At 38.5% G+C, this 20,625-nt stretch overlaps 1 protein-coding gene across 1 annotated transcript in view; it reads right to left on the bottom strand.

Moving 5' to 3' along the window:
- Positions 1 to 20,625, bottom strand: part of chat.L (choline O-acetyltransferase L homeolog) — a 65,086-nt gene that overhangs the window by 22,646 nt on the left and 21,815 nt on the right. The window contains exons 4-6 of the mRNA XM_018225547.2: positions 11,370 to 11,488; positions 4,238 to 4,291; positions 3,321 to 3,501 (exon numbers count right to left, since the gene is read on the bottom strand). Coding sequence (XP_018081036.1) covers positions 3,321 to 3,501; positions 4,238 to 4,291; positions 11,370 to 11,488 — 354 coding nt within the window. The remainder of the gene's footprint in view (positions 1 to 3,320; positions 3,502 to 4,237; positions 4,292 to 11,369; positions 11,489 to 20,625) is intronic.

Genomic DNA, 20,625 nt, shown 5'->3' with positions numbered 1-20,625 from the left:
ACTCTTGACTCTCTGTCTCACATGCACAGCAGCAGCACAGTCAGGCAGCTCCGACCAGCCCGAGTCCAGGAGTTACGCGGTGCCTGCAGCCTAATCTTGCTTCTTCCGCTCTCCCTCACCTGCACCGTCACGTGACTCACGTCACAACGTGCGTCCACGACGATTACACAAGAGGAAGAGGGAGGGCGGGCGGAAAGCTGAGACGGCGAGCGAGTACAGACGAGCAGAGAGAGAGGGCGGAAGTAAGAATGAGGAGCGGCGCAGTACGGAGCAGGGAGGGCGGAAGGAAGAGGATCTATTCTGTCACGGATGACGGATCGTATCATGTGCAGTGACTACTTGACTGCAAATTGTGCAAAAACACCCGATGCTGGCTGCATTCATCAGGGACGTTGCATCGAGCAGGAGGACATAGATTTCGGCCAGGCCCCCTCTCCTCCCGGGACCCCCCGCAGCTGTGGGGTCTGCTTCCTCCCTAGTTACGCCACTGGTGCTTCGGCGCATAGTGAATTTGCCCGAATGACAGTAAAATTGAATATCTTGATGTTAAAATATATAAGGAAGGGGTTATGTTGCAAACATCCATTTATGTAAAGCCAACGGATAGGAATACGAGACTGCACTATGACAGTAATCATCCGATACACCTTTTGGACTGATTGCCAAAGTCGCAAATGTTAAGGGTTGCATGAATAAGTAGTGACCCTGTCAGGAGAAAAGTGGATTTGGAGCGGATGAGTGAAAATTTTAGTAATGGGGGTTGACCAAGACAATTACTATAGGAAACTATGAGCTTGGCTTTGGAGTTGGATCGTGAGGAGTTACTGAAAGAGCAAGGTTTAAAGAGCAAAAAGGAGATCATGAAAGGGAGTATACCTTACATAAGCCAATATGGAGTGAATAGTGATAAGGTATGGAAAAGTACTTAAAAATTGGCCAATAGTGAAAATTGATGAAATCCTATCGAAAAGTTTGCCAATAAAACCTAATTTTGCGTATAAGAAAGGAAAAAATCTCAAGAAATTTTTGAGTCCCTCTGATCCTAAGGATAAGTATAAGAAAGCTGCAGCACAACATTTTCTCACCCCAAGAGTATTTAGATGCAGTGTACGTGTCTGATTCTGGGTTCACATTTTTCTCATCCACACATGGGAGAGAGGTATGATATCAAATACAGAATGGATTTACCACAACCTACGTAATACACATAATAAAATGCTCATGTGGGCTTGTGTACTGCAGGAAGATGATTAGGCAACTAAAGGAGAGGATGGGAATGCATACGGCTAGCATTAGAGCTGCACTGGACCCCCAGATAGATGATAAGAGACAAGATATAGCCCAACAGTTAGTGGTGAAACACTGGTTTGAAGCTAAGCATTATGTGGCATCCTTTAGATGTATGCCTATAGATCACATTGAGGTTGGCTCATGAGAAGGTGATATGAATTTGTCATTGTTAAAGAGGGAGGCCCACTGGATAAACAAATTAGATTACGTGTCTCCCAGGGGCCTGAATGGCCAATTAGCATTGAATTGTTTCCTCATATAGGCTATGTAATGTCTTCATATAGGCTGTGAAATATTCTCTTATCATCCTGAATGCAATACTAAGAAATGTATCAAAATAGAACACATTATGTGGAATGTTAAAAATATTGTTAAAGAGTTAGCTAGAAAAGTGATACTAAAAGGTAAAATTTATTTTTGACAGGATGGAATAGTTACGGTATCTTTCATTTTTGATATGCAACAAACAGATGGACTGAATGGATTTTAACTTTGGATTTTTTATATTCACATATACACAACCATGACATGTTGTGGTGAGATGGTTCTTATTTAACTATTTATTGGATTATTTATTCAATTATTTATTCATGACTCACTGAAACTCGATTGGTTGTTTTTTTTTGGTAAAATGGGAGTGTATAAATGAAAATGTAAGCATATTCACTTTATCCTTGATAAAGGTACCAAAAGGGACCAAAACGTTGGAAGCAGCATGAAGTAAAATAAAAAAGACACATGTAACCACAAAACTGGAAGTGCTGGTTCTTCTATGCATTATATATATATATATATATATATATATATATATATATATATATATATACACACACATATACACCGTATATATATATATATATATATATATATATATATATATATATATATATATATATACAGACTGCGTATCTTGACAGCGCTATATAAATAAATGATGATGATGATGATACAGACTTTCAGCTTTAATTCAGTTGGTTGAACAAAAAGATTGCCTAAAAATTTTAGAAATTAAAGCCTTTTTCTAACACTTTATTTCAGGGGCTCAAAAGTAATTGGACAATTGACTCAAATGCTATTTCATGGGCAGGTGTGGGCAATTGCTTCGTTATGTCATTATCAATGAACCAGATAAAAGCCCCGGAGTTGATTTGAGGGGGGTTGCTTGAATGTGGAAGATTTTTCTGTGAACAGACAACATGCGGTCAAAGGAGCTCTCTATGCAGGTGAAACAAGCTTAAGGATAAGCTGCAAAAACAGAAAAAAAAACATCAGAGAAACTGCTACAATATTAGGAGTGGCAAAATCTACAGTTTGGTACATCCTGAGAAAGAAAGAAAGCACTGGTGAACTCAGCAACGCAAAAAATGACCTGGACGTCCACATAAGACAACAGTGGTGGATGATCACAGGATCATTTCCATGGTGAATACAGACCCCTTCACAACAGCCAAACAAGTGAACAACACTCTTCAGGAGGTAGGCATATCGATATCAAAATCTACCATAAAGAGAAGAATGCATGAAAGTAAATACAGAGGGTGCAAGCCACTCAAAACCCTCAAGAATAGAAAGGCTAGGTAGGAATTTGCAAAAAAAACATCTAAAAAAGTCAGCACAGGTCTGGAAAAACATTCTTTGGAAAGATGAAACCAAGATCAACCTCTACCAGAATGATGACAAGAAAAATGTATGGAGAAGGCGTGGAACAGCTCATGATCTAAAGCATACCACATCATCTATAAAACATGGTGGAGGCAGTGTGATGGCTTGGACATGGATGGCTGCCAGTGGTACTGGGACACTAGTGTTTATCGATGATGTGACACAGTACAGAAATTAAGTGATTGTGTTAAAAAAAAGGCTTTAGTTCCTCACATTTGTATGCAATCTTTTTGTTCAACCCACTGAATTAAAGCTGAAAGTCTGCAGTTCAACTGCATCTAAAATTCATTGTGGTAATGTACAGAACCAAAATTAGAAAAAAGTCCAAATATTTATGGACTTAACTGTACATACCAAACCTTACACACCTGATTATTACATGCAACAATAATGTGCTCAGGCTCAGGCATGATGCTGCTTTCCTGTGCCACTAATGTATCTTTGATGGTTCCTGGAAGGCGGTATGAAGAGAAGAGACCATAGTACTGTTTCATACACATAGGTTGTCCCGATAGCTGACCGCGAGCATAATCAACAGGCAGGGCTTGCCTAATAAAAAAAACAAACAAGTGTAACAATTCATGTTATAGATGCACGTAATGCCAGACTTTTTTTTATTGCATGCATAGTATTATAATTAGGTCAAGAGTAGGACTCTTTAGAACTACGAGCATTCGTTTGTAATTAGGTGCAATTTTTAAAATGCACAATAATGCAAGTTCTCTGATGTCCAGGTTCATATTATGTTCCTATAGCAAAGGAGTAGCAATTCCAAATACATCTTACACTGCACTTCAAGCTAACTCCATTCAATTATTTTTTTACTTTGTGACAGTGCACAGTTTCCCATGCTGTTTTCACATAAATTAAATCAGCTCATCATCCATCAAGTCATTTCTCCCTATAGCGAAGTGTTCATCTGTCACATAAGCACACCAGGGACGTCACTATGGAGAAGTTGCTCATACTGGTAAACCCAGTATTTGCTTTAGGAAATAATTATTGATTGAATGCTTGAGTACAGTTTAAGATTTGTAGTTACAAACATAAGTAAAATTGTATATAAAATGTAAAATAATTCCCAAGAAGCCACTTGAGACAAAAGCAAATCATAAGCACTATGAAAAAAGGAGATCATACAGAAGATGAAAGAATATACATAGTGGAACTACAGTATATCACCTGGCAATTACAGCCCCATTAATAATAATTTTAACATAAGTGCTTCAGGGAAAACTCATGGATGTGATCCAGGTTCTGATTGACTGAAAGAATGGTCACTTACGAATCCAGCATGGTTTTGTAATCCAGCACTCCAGAGATAAGGTTGGCAGTAAACCTGGAAGACAGACATCCTAGCATGAGCACAAGCAATGGATCATCCACTTTGACAAATGACTGCATCTATTATAGATCCAAATTTGCTCCTGATATAACACAGTATAAGCAGGTTCTGCTAAAAGGCAAGGTATGATTTAGATCTTTCTTTTATATGTATAGATGATATTACAACATTAACTAAGATTACAACGTTACTATTTAAAAATAAATAATAATTGCAATAATGAATATGGAAAGATGCAATTATAAATACGAATTCAATTTAGAATAAGAACTTATAAATATACTATTCTCAACCTTAAATTGGTCAAAACAAAATTTATTAATTTTTTAATATCTGTGCCAGTCTAAAAATCTTGCTTGGGTGAATAAGGAGGCCTAGGTGGGATGGAGGACCTTTAAAGAAGAGCAATCTTCCTCATTAATAAGACACCAATATATCTTAACTATAAAGTACAGAATTATTTAAAGGGGTGGTTCACCCTTAAGTACATTTTTTAGTATGTTATAGAATGGCTAATTCAATTGGTCTTCATTATTTATTTTTTTATCGTTTTTTAGTTATTTGCCTTTTTGCATCTTACTCTTTGCAGCTTTCCAATGGGGTCACTTACCCCAGCTAAAAACAAATGTTCTGTAAAGCTACAAAAATATTGTTATCACTACTTTCTATTACTCATCTTTCTATTCAGGCCCAACTGCAAACGGGAGAGCTGCTGAATAAAAAGCTAAATAACTCGAAAACCACGAATAATAAAAAATTAAAACCAATTGCAAATCGCATCAGAATATCACTTTCTACATCATACTTAAAGTTAATTTAAAGAGGAACAACCCCTTTAACATGTAAAGTTATATTACATGTTATAGATAACTAAAGGATTCCCAGCTTGTCAGAATATGGAAGCATGAGAATCTTAGACAAAGAGATATTTTTAGAAGTGATGGAAATATTATTAGGAATTGATAATACCTGAAATCATTATTATTGTTATTAAGAATAATCATCATATAAACTCAATTATTACTGTATTATTATATTGTGTTTGTAACATAAGTGATAATAACCTTAATCACCATAAATGTATATTGTAAAAGGTACAGGCATAAAATAGTATATTGTGTTCTTTCATGTAAACATTAATTGCATGTATGCATATGATAAGCTGTTTTTGAGCTCGGGCACCTCAGAACTGTTTATGGTGTGCACCTTACATACCTCTACATATACATGCCGAAGGCTCACAAGAGGGGCCTATAGTTGCTTCTTATGCACTAATTATGAATAAATGTTGTTCTATTTTTGCAAGTCCTGTGTTGTGCCGAACTTTTATTTGTATGTTATTAGTACATATGTATAAATAACTATGCTTTATCCCTTAAAGGGGAAGGAAACCTCTCGGCGCTATCCCCCCTCCCCCCTCCCGTGTATTGCCCCCCTCCCTCCTCCCCCCTGGCCTACCCCTCCCGCTGGGCAAATGGCCCTAACTTGTTACTTACCCTTCTGCGCAGGTCCAGTCCAGGGAGTTCACAGGCGACATCTTCTTCCACGCGATCTTCTTCCTCCTTTGACCGGCGTTTTGGCGCATGCGCAGTAGGAGCATTTCGCCGGTACGGATCTACTGCGCATGCGCCAAAAGTCACGCGCATGCGCAGTAGATCGTACCGGCGAAACGATCCTACTGCGCATGCGCCGGTCAAAGGAGGAAGAAGATCGCGTGGAAGAAGATGTCGCCTGTGAACTCCCTGGACTGGACCTGCGCAGAAGGGTAAGTAACAAGTTAGGGGCATTTGCCCAGCGGGAGGGGTAGGCCAGGGGGGAGGAGGGAGGGGGGGCAATACACGGGAGGGGGGGAGGGGGGTTAGCGCCGATGAGGTTTCCTTCCCCTTTAAGATGCTGTTTTCACTTGGTGATTGGCTTGTCATTGTGGCTAAACATAAAACAAAGAAGCAGTCTGTTGTATGCCTTCTGTTGAATTGTCCTGAATAATTATAACTTCATGTAAAACCAGGATGTATGTGACAATTCCAAAATTCTTGATTTGATAAAGCTTAGATGTTTTCACAAGTTTCTAAAATTTTTAGGAATAGGAAGTCAAAATAGTGGTGTGAAACCCAACAATATTACATATCTATAACATATCTATTGCATATCTTAATTATTGAAGTATGCACAGCATGAAACCAATACCACATTCCTCCACAAAGCAACATTTATTAAAAAGAGACATCAATCAATCGCACTATACAAGATTACAATAAGATTATTTCATGCATTTCTAACAAAAAAGGTGCCAAATGTGTGGGCCAAATATGTACCAATTACATGTAAAGCAAGCATACATTTCATATGTGCTTTACATAAAAAAGTTTTACATTAGTCTTACATTAGTCTTACATTAACTACACACATGGCCTAATAACACAAAACAGCAACACAATCCCATTAATGTATAAACTACACAACAGTGGACACAGTTACTAAATTAAATCAGAAATGTAAGAAAATGGTCCCTGCAAATGTATTTTCCTTCATAAAAGTCACACTAAATAGAAAATAATTATACACTAAAGCTTAGATTTGCTTTGTAAACCACTTATATAAATAATAAAATGTATGCAATTGTAACAATTGGTAACCCAGGTTAATTCATATTTCATTAGAAAATTAAAATGTACTTCAAAGTTTGTTTTTCTATTAGGAATTGGAGTAGAAAAAGATGTAACAAGGTATGACTTATTTTCAAGATAGATGGTTTTGCGGTCTTACTTAATTCAGCTATTTTACATGATTTATATCAATACATATATATTACTGATTCTGACTTGGATACACTGCCAAAGGCAAATGTTTTAGGACTGCTACCCACTAGTGTTTTGTTATTCTGTTATCATGCTGTGCTTTCCAGTAGTTCCACTGCATGCTACTAGTTATGATGATTGGTCCTATTCATCCCAATGATTCTGTATCCACAAGGACAGAGATGAATGATGAATGCAAAAAGAAATAAAATGCACAGGACTAATTAATACAGTGCAGAATGCACTGAAATGCACTGCTTCACAGATGATGTTAGACTTAGACTTGTAAACTTCAACTTGCATGTAAAAAATAGATGCTATTAGAGCATTATCACCCTTGCTGACATGACTTAACTCTGATAGTCACTATTCTCATGTCTGTACTAAGCCTTGCCCTTTGCAATAAAGGAATATGTTAGAATAAGTTATCAAAGTCCTAAAAACTACCTGTCTATGAAGATGTTGTAGTTGAGGCACTAATTTTTCTTTATTATTATTGTTATTATTATTTATTAATAAATGTATTCCACAGCACTGTATAATAGAAGGATGTACTGTATATCAAGCATACAAATTGCACACAGATACTGACTGATTAAAGGAGAAGGAAAGCTACAGAGGCATTTTATTGCCAATAGACTAACTGCAATAGTGCAAACTAGAATGCTATATTTATTCTGTAGAATGTTTTACCATACCTGAGTAAAAAGCTCTAGAAACTCTCTGTTTGTCTAGAATAGCAGCTGCAGTATTAGTTTGTTATGACATCATTTCCTGCCTGAGTCTCTCCATGCTCACTTATAGCTCTGGGCTCAGATTAGACAAACTGAGCATGCTCATTCCCGGGGCAAGGAGGTTTAAGCTGAAGGCAGGAAGTCTGATACAGAAACTCATCTGTACACCATAGAAATAAATGCAGTGTTTCTTTTGACAGAGGACTCAGAGCAGCACTACTTTGAGGGTTTACTTGTATATTTAGGTGGACCTTTCTGATAAGGCTTACTTAGTTTTAACATTTACTTCTCCTTTAAGGAGGTAAAGTGGTCATTAGAGCTTAAAATTTAAAATGAAAAAGGAGTATGGCCATATGGGGCATCTTTATTAAAGAGTGAAACTAGAGTTCATCATAGATACAGTACTTAGAGGCCTATTTATTAAAAGGCAAAATCGAATAAGCTCTCTTTTCACATTTGGACAAAAATGTTCTTGAAGTTGTTCAATTCAGTTGTATTTAGATTGTTACCCGAAATAAAGACCTTTTCCAATTACTTTCCATTATTTATTTTTTACTGTTTTTCCAAAATTTAAAGTTGAATGTCCCTGTCTCTGGTGTTTGAGTCTGGCAGCTCAGTAATTTGGTGCAGACTCTGAACTGTTACAATTTTGCTACATGTAGTTGATACATTTTTCAGCAGCATCTCTGGAGTATTGGCAACTATTGTATCTGTTCTAACAGCTGCCTGTAATGAAACTCAGCAGGGGCAAAAGATAAGAAATGTATCCATTTAGAACAGTTTACAGGGTTGGCGACCCCCCCTCCCAGGGCTGCTTCAGAAGGTGAAAAAACACACTTGACACTTCAATATTAGAAAAATGGTTACACATAGAAAATAGAAAGTCATTGGAAAAGTATTTATGGTGTTCTATCTGAAAACAACTAGTTGTGAACTGTGGTGCCCACTTTTATAGGCATCCCTCACTGACTTTTATCGTTAACCTGGGGCCCCATGTATTATTAATAAAACACTGTGCCACCACCATTTCTATTTTATTAGCAATCCCTTGTGCAGAAATTGCACTGCAGAGAAAATAGAAGATGGCACCACTGGGTGGGGGGTGCACAACTTACCATCTGGAGTATTCTACAGCATTCTACATACAGAAAATTAATTATGTATGGGATCATGTATTGCTCAAAGCCCACAATCTTGGCTTTTTGATCAACCCAGCAAGAATCAATCCTCTGGATGTCATTCTTCCAACTAAGATAATCTGTATTGCATAGTCTCTTAACAGCCCTCAGGCCTCACTGTCATATGTTCTGCATAATTTTACAGTGGGTTTATGATAGTTGCTAGATGGGCCTCTGTATTAAAGAACTGATGGACCTGCATCGGTGGATATCCAGAAAATCTGCATTGTTGGTACAGTTTAAGGACATTTATATGTTGGAGATAATGATCCAGGAGTGAGCTAAAAAGGGGAGGGTTTAATTAAAGAGCTGTACTTATAAATATAGATCATATATTTTTAAATAAAAGTGTAGGGGATCAGAGAAATCCTTCTCCTGTTTTTCTGTCAGTGATATCATTCAGCCCAGTTACACGATGGAGAGCCATCCGATTGGCTGGGCGCCCCATTGCATCCTTGGGAGAGAGGGAGTGCCTGACTTTGGAGCCATTTGTATAGGGTCCCCAACAGAGCTTAACAGGAGTTTTATGCTGCAACATCCAGCCAGAACCAGTTCTTGTGAGACTGTCCAAGCTCCTGCATCTGTAGAAGTACAGAGTACAGAGAGAGAGCCCATCCTGTTACCAGCCAAGCTGCTAGAGACTCAGGAGGTGAAAGGTGCCACTGGTGAGGTTGATCCTGCTGCAGTGCTGCCTGTAATCTCCAGTGTGACTGCCTCTGAGAGCACCCCAGTGTATGAGCCACCCAAGGGAGGATACTGGCAAGGATGCAAGCATTGGGCTCCAAATTGAGGACAGGTCTTGTGCATTTACCTGCTAAGTGGGAGCAGCTGCTATGTTCCAAAGGGAAAAGGTAGTGCTACCCTGGAGTATAAGAGCTCTTGGGAAGGGAAATTTTAATTGAACTGAACTGTGTGGTCATTAACCCCTTCCAGTGGATTGGGACTTTGATAATAAAAAGGACTGTGTTGGAGAAACAGTCAGGTACCTAATAGTGAGATAGGTAGGTCCCACGTGTCCCCAGTGCAGGAGTACATTGTGTATTATGTTGCTCAAGTTCTTTCACTACTGTTTTTTATAAAGTCTATATCTGTTTCATTTGCAAACTTTGTGTTTTATTTTTCCTAGTGGAAATTCCCTGAGCTGTGCTCCTCAGTGTTCCCTAGGTGGAGGAACTGTGCTGTAAATCCCAGTTCCGAGTACTTTTCATATGCAAAAGGGACCCAGGGCCCTGGATTGCCAAGGGTTAATTGCTATTTAAAGAGACAGTAACCAAATTAGGGTTAAATTAGTTTAAATACATTTCACAGAAATCTTATTATTGTGCTTCTCTTTTCTTTATTGTGCAGGTTCTGGCTATTAATGCACACTACAGCCATTAATACTGTACCTCATTCTGCAGCTAATCTTTTATGAAGTGGCAATGATCATACACTACTCATTAATTTGGAGCTTTTAGTCACCACAGTTTTTTGTAGCTTGGGGAATTTTGGGGGACAAAATTCTCCAGGCAATTTTCATTGAAATGAATGTTGAGAAATTTCAAGGGATTTGTCCCCCGTCCATAGAGCCAGACTGACAAAATGCCACAAATCACCCTGAGTGCCACTGCTGTAAGGCCAGGCTAAACTGTATGTTTTAAAAGCTAGGGGTAAAAAAGTACACAAAAGATTAAAAGTCCAATTCCAAACGGCCTGTCTGCCCAATTTCATAACCTTGCCCCTGATGCCATGATTCTGTCTTAATTGCCTCCAGCCCCCATGGGTCACCCCCAACGTCATCATCTTACCTACTGATTCCATTGTTTATGTCCTTTTTCCAGATTTTGCCATCAGAAAAGATGGTATACCTAGTTACTGCTGCTTGATAATCCTGATTTTTACCTTTAAAATTTTATTTTTTTTCTAGACAAGAAACATTTCTACTGTGAAAATCTGGCCAAACAGGGATTAATACAAGTTGCCAACTTGAGCCTTCTAGTCAACTTGTTATTGGCACATATTAGGAGACTGGCCAATGGTCTGCCTCACTGATGTCAGGTTAAACATTTGCCTGGTTAACTATTGGACAGGTTCAGCTGTCCCACCACCCAGAGGGATCTGTTAGAAGGACTGCAGTCCTGCGACAGTAGGCCTGTTGAAGTAGTAAGTTTCTGAAATGGGAAAGGGTTCTAGGTTCAAAGGTGGAAAATATTGCTCCAGAGCTTGTAATCCTCTATTGATGCAACTGGACATGTTAGAAAATCCTGCCAGACATTGACGCAGTCCCATTCAGTGAGTTTATTATGGGCCCACATTATCATACCATTATTTACTATTAGATACTTGTAAAAATGTGGAACTTTACATTTTTCCAGTTTCATACCTCAACTGGTCATTGGTATCCTTAAAGTTATGTCTAGCAAATATAACGGCTGGACTGGAATTTACTGGAAGAGGCAAACGATTGTTCAAATACATATCATCCAGCCAGTATTGATGTACCTGTAAAAGAAGGAGATGTGATTGGCAACACACACAATAATGCAGGCAGTTGTGTAACTGTCTCACAGAAAATTTACTTTAGGGCCCTAAAACATTGGTAAGTTAACATATTCTACCAAGATAAATTGAAACTGCTCATTCATGGGCCTTCTTCTCTCATGGGCCCTCCTGCAACTGCAGGGTCTGCTTCCTCTGTTGCTACTTCCCTGAGTGCAGGCATTAAATGAAAAAGTCAGGGTAACAATTCAGCAGAGAAGCCAAAACATTTTTGCATTGAACCAATGCACTGCACTGGTAAAAGTTTTGTGTTTCCTTCCTTAAGCCTATTAGAGTTTATATAAAACAAGCTGCTGTGTAATCAAGGGGTCAGTCATTCAAGATGAAAATGGAGAAGCTCAGGTGTACAAAACACATAACAGATAGCTATGTAGAATACCATTGTATTCTGTTATGGTGATGGCCCTTGAAGAGATTAGTTGCCTGTGGTAAATCTGCTCTACCCCTGGTGAGTAATCTACTGAAATAACTTTCCCACCAGAATTAATGTAAACTGCCATTGGGAAAACACACATAGTAACAAAGTGTTTCAGCCTGTCTTGATTTAAATTGGTGACCTGCTGTCTTATATGGAGCCTGCATCACCACTGCTCTATCTAAGCAGGCAGTAACTCACTTCAGACATTTTTTTGTGCAAAATCATCACAGCAAATAATAAATGTGAAGGCTGTGTCTATATATCTGCACATTTATCACCATTCGTGATTCGGGGTTTGTTATTCAACTGTTTATATTATAGCCCTATCACAGGGCAACTAAAAATGCTCAGGTTGTTTATTACAGAACCATGGATAAATTAATTACTTTCCTCAATCCCACAGACATACATTTAAACATATCCATTTCTATTCCAAAACAGTGCACTACTTATACTGTATTTAATGAAAATTCCACATCCTGAAATGTGATCTATTACAAATATGTATATACATACAAAAATGTTTACATGCTTCAATTTCATTGCAGTTTAAATATTATCCAAATATAGTGCATATACCTCACAAAGTGTCAAAAGTGCACTAAATTTGCCAAAAATTCACAAACATTGTGCCTATACTTTTCAAGTGCATTAAATTGTCTAAATGCATAAATAAAAATACGTTTCCTTTTTTAAAAAAACAAAAAAAAACAGATTAAACCTTATATATTACAATATATTTAAAATCAATTATAATAATCATCATTCCATACTGATGTAATAAATGGTTTTAATTCAAAATGACTGTTCATTCCCTCAGATATTACTGTCTAATTTGATTCTCATTTTAACAATTTGGTGATCGGATTACCTCCACTTTTTTCATCAACATTATCAATCCCAAAAATCCTAAATTTTTGAGTAGACCCACCATGAACAACGTCAGAATATTTAAAGACAGGGCTAATCCCCTAATCTTACTCGTAGTTGCCTAATAGTACGAACAACATATAAGGCACCACATTGACACTGTACAGAAGTTACTGTATTACTTTCCTTAGCTCAAATTCCTGACATTTATCCTTGTTCCAATAAAGAAAAGAAGAAGAAAAAAGGAACCTTGTTTTGTAACTGCATCAAACACTACACCTCTGTAGTTCACCCACTTCTCTCCACATATAGTTTCGGTTTGTTGTATTTAACAAGGGAATCCTTAATTGTTACAATAATCCAAACCGAAACTATGTTAGTAATCTTTAAAATGAACTGATAACACCAGATTAGAATGTTACAAAGTTGCTTGTTGTTAAAATCTAGTGAGATTTTAACAACAAGCAACTTTGTAACATTCTTATCTGGTGTTATCAGTTCATTTTAAAGATTACTAACTAATTACTATGTTAGTAATCTTTAAAATGAACTGATAACACCAGATAAGAATGTTACAAAGTTGCTTGTTGTTAAAATCTAGTGAGATTTTAACAACAAGCAACTTTGTAACATTCTTATCTGGTGTTATCAGTTCATTTTAAAGATTACTAACATAGTTTCGGTTTGGATTATTGTAACAATTAAGGATTCCCTTGTTAAATTATACAACAAACCGAAACTATATGTGGAGAGAAGTGGGTGAACTACAGAGGTGTAGTGTTTGATGCAGTTACAAAACAAGGTTCCTTTTTTCTTCTTCTTTTCTTTATTATAACTAACCGATACCTTGTGTGACTGTAGAGTCTGAGCATTCATTTATTATTGTAAGAGTTAACTTTTCTCCTAATAAAATGTATCTTTGTTCCAAGATTTAACCTTTTTACTATCCTTATTTTGTGGTCCCAGGGAGGATTTAATTGACTTCCTGAACTACAGGAAGTAACGACAATCCATACGATATTAAATTTTCTATGCAGTATCATGTGGAACACATTGATCTGACTATTTATTTACAGGATAATATGGCAATGTCTAAATTATATAGTTAAGAAATAGCTGGGAATACTATTTTAAGGAAATACTCTTTTTATCCTGCCCATTCAGTAAAGTATATCTCTTATGCCTAGTTAGTGAGAATTTATCGTAATTGCACAGATTAGAATTTTTTTTATCAGCAGGCCCAAGAAGAGTGTGGAAAAATTAAGCTCTAGGGGTTATAAAAAGTGTGATATAGTAAAAACAAAGTAGAGAAATGAAAAGGCTAAAAAGATGACATTAAGTTAAAAAAGAAAAACTGCAGAAAAGGAGGTGAAGAAGCAAGATGCATTTCAGAATATGGTATGTAGTATAGAGTGGTAAAGAAAGTATTTTACAGAATTGGAGCATTCTATATCTCGAACCAGCTATCTAAGCTTTAATGTTTAAACTTTGATGGTAATCAGCAAGAAAGATTAATCAATAGCAAGTATAATTGCCCCAAACAGCTTACATAAGGAACAAAAAAGAATTATGTGGTTGGGAGCCTTAGGGGGATTTTCCCATGTAGATGGTGTGTAGTGTGAAAAGGATTGTTACTAGATAGAGACAGTGACTGTCTCTCTGCTGTCTCATCCTGGATGTCACAGCGCCACCTGAAACTTGCAAAAACATAACTCATTATATTTCCTCCAAGATCTTCCCCTGTCCCTCAGATATCACTCACAGTAAACAACACCACCTTTCATTCCACCACACAAGCATGCTGCCTAGGAGTTATCCTAGACTCACATCTGTCTTTTTCACCACACATTTAAACACTTTCAAAATCTTGTCGCATTCAACTGTGCAACATTGCCTGAATACGTCCATATCTTAGTTCAGAATCAACTAAAACACTGATTCAGTCTCTCATCATCTCCCACCTTGATTACTGCAACCTACTCCTCGCAGATATTCCAACAAGTCACCTTTCACGCCTCCAATCTGTTCTAAATGCTACTGCTCCCATATGCAGGTTGCAGACTGCAGAACAACTGAAGAAAGGGGTGGCTTACGGTTAAGACGGTAATGCATGAAAAAAGTTCTCGCTGAAGACCATGCAGTTGCTTCACAAATGAAATGTACTGGAAAATCAGTTTCCGCTGCCCAAGATGTAAAAATGTCTCTCATTGAATGGGCTTTAAGCCTGCTCTGTGCTAACTTGCCTTGGCTCTCATAGGTCTTCTGTATAACAATAATCATTGATATTGAAATTGTAGCAATTGAAACTGTTTGGCCTTTCCTTGGATCAGCTGGAATGATAAACAGCCTCTCTGTCTTCTTAATAGGCTCCGTAAGAAGAAAATAATGTTGAAGGTCTTAAACTGTATCCAATAATGCTGTAGCATCTGAAAAGTCTGTCATAAAAAACTGGCACCACTAGCTCATGGGCTAGATAGTATTCAGAAACCACCTTTGGCGAAAAGGAATCTACTGGTCTTAAAATTACTCTGTCTGTAAGAAAAGACATATTGTCCTTGCACACTACCAAGGCCTGCTGAAGACTCAGTCTTGAAGCAGTTGTGACTGCTAGCAGAAACCGAGTTTTTAGCATAACCAACCATAAGATGGACTCCTCCAATGGCTTAAAGGGAGCAGCACAGATACTTTTTCCACTGGAAAATCCCAAGAGGGTAAACAATCTTTTTTGGGTGGCCTTATCTTAAGTGCTGCAGAAAAAATATACAAAAAAATATTTTATATAAATATAATATTTGGATCTTCTACCCACCTGATCTTAGTCATGGCAGAAAGTTGACCCTTTACGCTTCTGTATTGGAGACCTTTATTGAGGCCACTCTGCAGAAACTCCAAAACCTGTGATAGGGAAGGAGTGGAAGTAGGGTATCTTCTTTGTGACTGCCATAATAAAAATGTTTCCCAAATTATGTAGTTGGTCAGAGAAGTAGATCCAGATGCAGGATTGGACCCTGAGACAGGAGATCCCTCCTGATTGGAAGAAGCCACGTTTCGCATAGTTGAATTTTATTTTTATTTTTAACTTGAGATTTTTATTATTTTGCATTTTACAGGTAAACGTTTCCTCAGATGCAACTGAGGCATTCCCGAGAGTGGAAAGAGGAGTATAATGTGAAAAACAGAAGAGAAATAGGTAAGTGGGGAGAGGGGAGGGGAATTGTCAATTGTAATAACTTTGTGCTTCTTGCTACTTGCTACTTCTTGCTACTTTGGCTACATCATATACTTTGCTTCATTGTTTCTGTTGTTGGTTGGAATTGTTGGTTTTCCATTCCTTCTATTTCTTGTCTAGGGTTTGAGTTTGTGTTATAGATGTCCTACTTCTAGCTAAGAGTTTTTTGAACACAATATTAATTGGATTAGGTCTTCCTTCTTTTGTGTGCCTTTTGATTTCCATATGCTAGGTACTGTATTAGTAGTCTGGCTGTGGTGAGAATGTGGAACGCCTTAATTCTAAGATCGGGTGTGAAGATATGTAGATCATGGTTTAATAGTGCCATTGCTGGTATTAGTGCTGTTGATTTGTTGGTTGTTTGGGTGATCATTTGTGATACCTCTTTCCAGAATGGTGCCAGGTTGGGGGCATGCCCACCAGATATGGTACATTGTTCCCTCCATTTTATTGCATCTCCAGCATATTTTAGGAGTCGATGGGAAAATGTGGTGTAATAATGAGGGTGTGTTGTACCACCTGTATAAGATTTTTCTCTGGTTTTCTGTCTGAGTGTTTGAGAGGTGAGTTAGCTGCACTAATCCACTGTGGCATTGTGAATGTCTGATAAAGATCTTGTTCCATTTCTGAATGTGCATTGGTTTCTCTTTATTTGAGGTGGTTGACAGTATCTTGTAGAGTTTTGATAACCCTTTCTTTTGGCCTGCTGACTGGAAGCATAATTGTGCTTGTAGATGTTGGCTACAGAATTTCCCAGTTCGAATATTAGTGTCACGAACGCTGCTCGGAGCAGTTCCAGGAGCTCCGGGCGGCGCGTCTATTCCTTCCGGCGTCGCTCCTAAAATGGCGGCGCCCATGGCCGCCACGTGGGTAGCGGCGCCGGCGCAAACACGGCAGCGCATCGACGCCGGCGTCAGGACGCCAATGACGTCACTATGGCGCCAAATTCGAACTTAAAAGCGCAACCCAGATGCCAGAATGGCGCCCAAGTATAGGAAACATTTCTTGAGTGTATCCTGGGTTCCCTGTGAGCTGCTATTATTTAATCTTGTTCCTGATTGTTATCCTGACCCTTTGCCTGGACTTTGGACTTTGCTGTTATCTGCCTGCCCGTGAACTCTTGCTTGGATTCTGACTACTCCGTCAATTAACCCTTTGGACACCGCAACCTTGCTCCCTCAAGAGGGCTTCCTCCTCGATCCTGACTACCTCCTTGGAGGGAGCTCCCGGCTCCCTGACAATTAGGTCTGTGCCAATTTTTATTACTGAGATTTTCATTGTGGGGGGGACAGTGGTCATCCCTGCCTCGTCCCATTGGTGATGTTGAAGGGATCCGATAGGAATCCCATGTTTGTGGGTTTTGTTTATAGTGCTTATATGGCATGCAGAATGTTTTTGTGAATGCCATAGGCTTAGAGGTTTTTTTGCCATGTACTGCCAATGTTCACTGTCAAAGGCTTTTTCCGCATACAATGGCACCAGTATGGTTGGGGTTTTTGATTTGTCACTTTTTCTATTAAAGATATAATTTTCCTTGCGTTATCTGTTCCTTGTTTTCCTTTAGTAAAGCCTGATTGGTCCTGATGGATGATAGAGGGTAGTATTTCTTTTAACTGTTTGCTAGTATTTTTGCATATAACTTAATTTCACAGTTCAGTAGTGAAATGGGACGGACGTTTACACATTGGTTTCGGTATTGTTGATATGGTGGCTGTTAGCATTTCACCCGGAAGTTATTTTATTGCAGCACTTGGTTGAGGGAAGTGAGGTGAGGGACAAGTATAGTTTGAAACTGCTTATAATAAGATGTTGGTAACCCATCTGGACCCGGTGCTTACCCTGTGGGGGTACTGCTGAGTGCTTTCTTTACTTCTGTTTCTATGATGGGGTTATTTATCGAGTGAAGTTGTTCTGACGTTAGTTGTGGGAGGTTTGCTTTGTAAAGAAAGGTTTGTATATTGCTTTCCATTGGTTGTGGTGTGTTTGGGTCAAGTCGTAGGTTTTAGTAGTATGTAGCGGAAATATCAGCTATTGTTTGGGGTTTGTGACTTTCCTGCCTTTATTGTCCAGAATATGGTCTATAGCTTGGTTCTTTTGTTCATTTCATTTATAGCTTGTTTCATTTCACTAGGTCAGCTAGTTGTTTGGATGCTTTGTTTCCTTTAGAGTATCTGGTTAGTCTTAGTCTTTGAATGCAATAGTCTATTTTAATAAGGTCAATTTCATGGTTTCGTTGCTAGTTTCTCTGATTGATTTAGCTATTTTGGTATTTGGGCATGTTTTATTTTGATTTTATAGTTTTTGTAATTGTTCTTGCTTTTGCTGTTCTCTTTGTTTTGTGATGTAAGAAACCACAAATTGGCTGTGGAGACATCTCCATTGGAGTTTAGCTCAAAGTAGTGCTGTAATGCCTGGTGCACATTTGTGTAACTTTGTTGTTGCTTTGTAGTGATTCATTGAGCCTCCAGAATGTGGCCTAGGGTATGTGTTTCATTGGGGCAATTGTGGCTGTCACTGGTGCATGGTCTATTCAGGTTCTTAGACCTATTTTGCATGTGTTAGTTGTTGTACTGTAGTAGTGTTTTATCTAGGAATAGATAGTCTAATCTTGAGTATTTTGTATTTGGGTAAGAGTAATAAGTAAAATCCTTTTCCCAACGGATATGTTTCTCTCCATGCATCATATAGGGTGTGCATTTTCATGTACTTTTTGAGATTAGAGGCATGTGTTAAGGTTTCATAATTCAGTTTTGTAAGTGCCTTGTTTTTGTGTATCTATCTGTTGATTCATGTTATTTACAGTAATACAAGATTTAGTATTTTTTAGTTTGGCCCACTGGGGCTTTGCATCCCATTAGAAGCTCTGGATTTGCCATTGTTTCCAGATGCTGTGCCTAGCGGCCAAGGTTGGGGGGGTTAGTTTGTAAATATGTCTGTCGCAGGGGGTGACATACTGTATGTAAGGTATAGGTTGTGATATGCTGAGTCCTTTGTAATTTCTGACCCATTTTTTGGTATGGTTATTACCTCAGGCATTGTCAAATATTTCCAGACTGCTCTGTTCCTGTGTTGGGTTCCTGTTTGAACTTTCTGTGGAGTGGTTTTGGATGTTTCCCAATCTTGTTGGAGTTTGGGCATTTTATGTGGTTTCTTTTGGGGCGAGTTTTGTGGTGGCCCAAGTTGCCATTGTTTTAATAATTGGAGTCCTTCTTGATAGGCAGTATGTCATGCAACATTTCTTGTAAGTATTATTCTCTATTTTTATTTGTTCTGAAATACCTCTTATTTTAATATTATTCCTTCTATTTCTGTCCTCTACGTCTGTACTTCATTTTTCAGAGCAGTATTTGCATCTATGAGGTCATTGTGCGAGCTCACTAACACTGCTATTTTATTTTCTAGGTGGTCTGTACACCCGCCTAGTTGTGTGATCTCTTAATGCAGCTCTGCCACCATGTTTTTAAAATCCCCCTGGATGTCTTAGCGGAGTGTGGTAAGTAGTTATTTTATTTGTGGCAGGGTTATAGAGGGGAGTTTTTTACTTGCCTTGGTGTAGCTGCGTGGGGTTACCTGACTCCTCATCATTCTACCCGGGCTGCTGCAGCATGAGTTGCCGCCATCATGGGATGATGCATCTGGGTACTGCTGAGATCCAGCTTTCAGGTAAAAAGCCGTCATTTTTACTGGGGAAGTTTTCCTTTTAGTTTTTCCAACAAAACATTAGAACCTAGGTATTCGTCTAGGTTGCCATGAGATTTATCTTTGGCATACCCCATTTCACTGTCAGCCCTGGATGCAGATTCTACCCCAGCCTTGGGAAGATACATCTGTCTCCAGAATCTTCCATTTGGTCAAACAAAGGGGTAAACCCCAGACTAAGTTCGAAGGACTGGCTGGAATGGAAATCATTTCCTCTCAGTCGACCGTGAACCTGTCCCATTGACTAAGAAAATGTTACTGGGCTTCTCTCATATGAAAATCTGCCCATTTTGTCATGAAGTCTCTTGCTGTAGTTTGACTTCCGAAATGATTTTCTGAACCATTCCTTTTGCTGTGTCGAACAAAGCCTCAAGTTAGACTAGCATTTGGGAAGACCGCAGCTGACCCTTCTCCAAGTTTTTTAACCATCCATGAGACTGGAGGAAAGCAAGAACAAAATTTCAGGCTCTCTGGAGAACTGCCGACCAACAAAATATCATCTAGATAATTCTTCCTGAGTTCTGCAATCAGTGTTGCCAGCACCTTTGTGAAAGTGTGGGGTGCAGTTGAGAGTCCGAATGGGAGTGCTTGAAACTGAAAGAGATTCTGTCCCACTGCAAACCTCAAAAAATGGTGATGACTTGGGGCAACTGGTATATGGAGACAGACATGTCGAAGGTCTATTGATAGAAGCCAGTCTCCCTTGTGAATGGTAACGATAATCATTTTGACTGATTCCATCTTGAATTTGCAGAGAACTATTAGAATTCACCCTCTTCAGATCCATCTTCCTGAAGCTTTCCTCACCAGAAAAAGAAGGAAATAGATTCCTGTCCCCCTGTGATCCATTGGGACTGAAGCAAT

This window comes from Xenopus laevis, chromosome 7L (genome assembly GCF_017654675.1).
Source record: "Xenopus laevis strain J_2021 chromosome 7L, Xenopus_laevis_v10.1, whole genome shotgun sequence".
NCBI classification, from domain to species: domain Eukaryota; kingdom Metazoa; phylum Chordata; class Amphibia; order Anura; family Pipidae; genus Xenopus; species Xenopus laevis.
The sequence above is the reverse complement of the archived record's forward strand: the minus strand, read 5'-3'. Positions and strand labels throughout refer to the sequence as shown.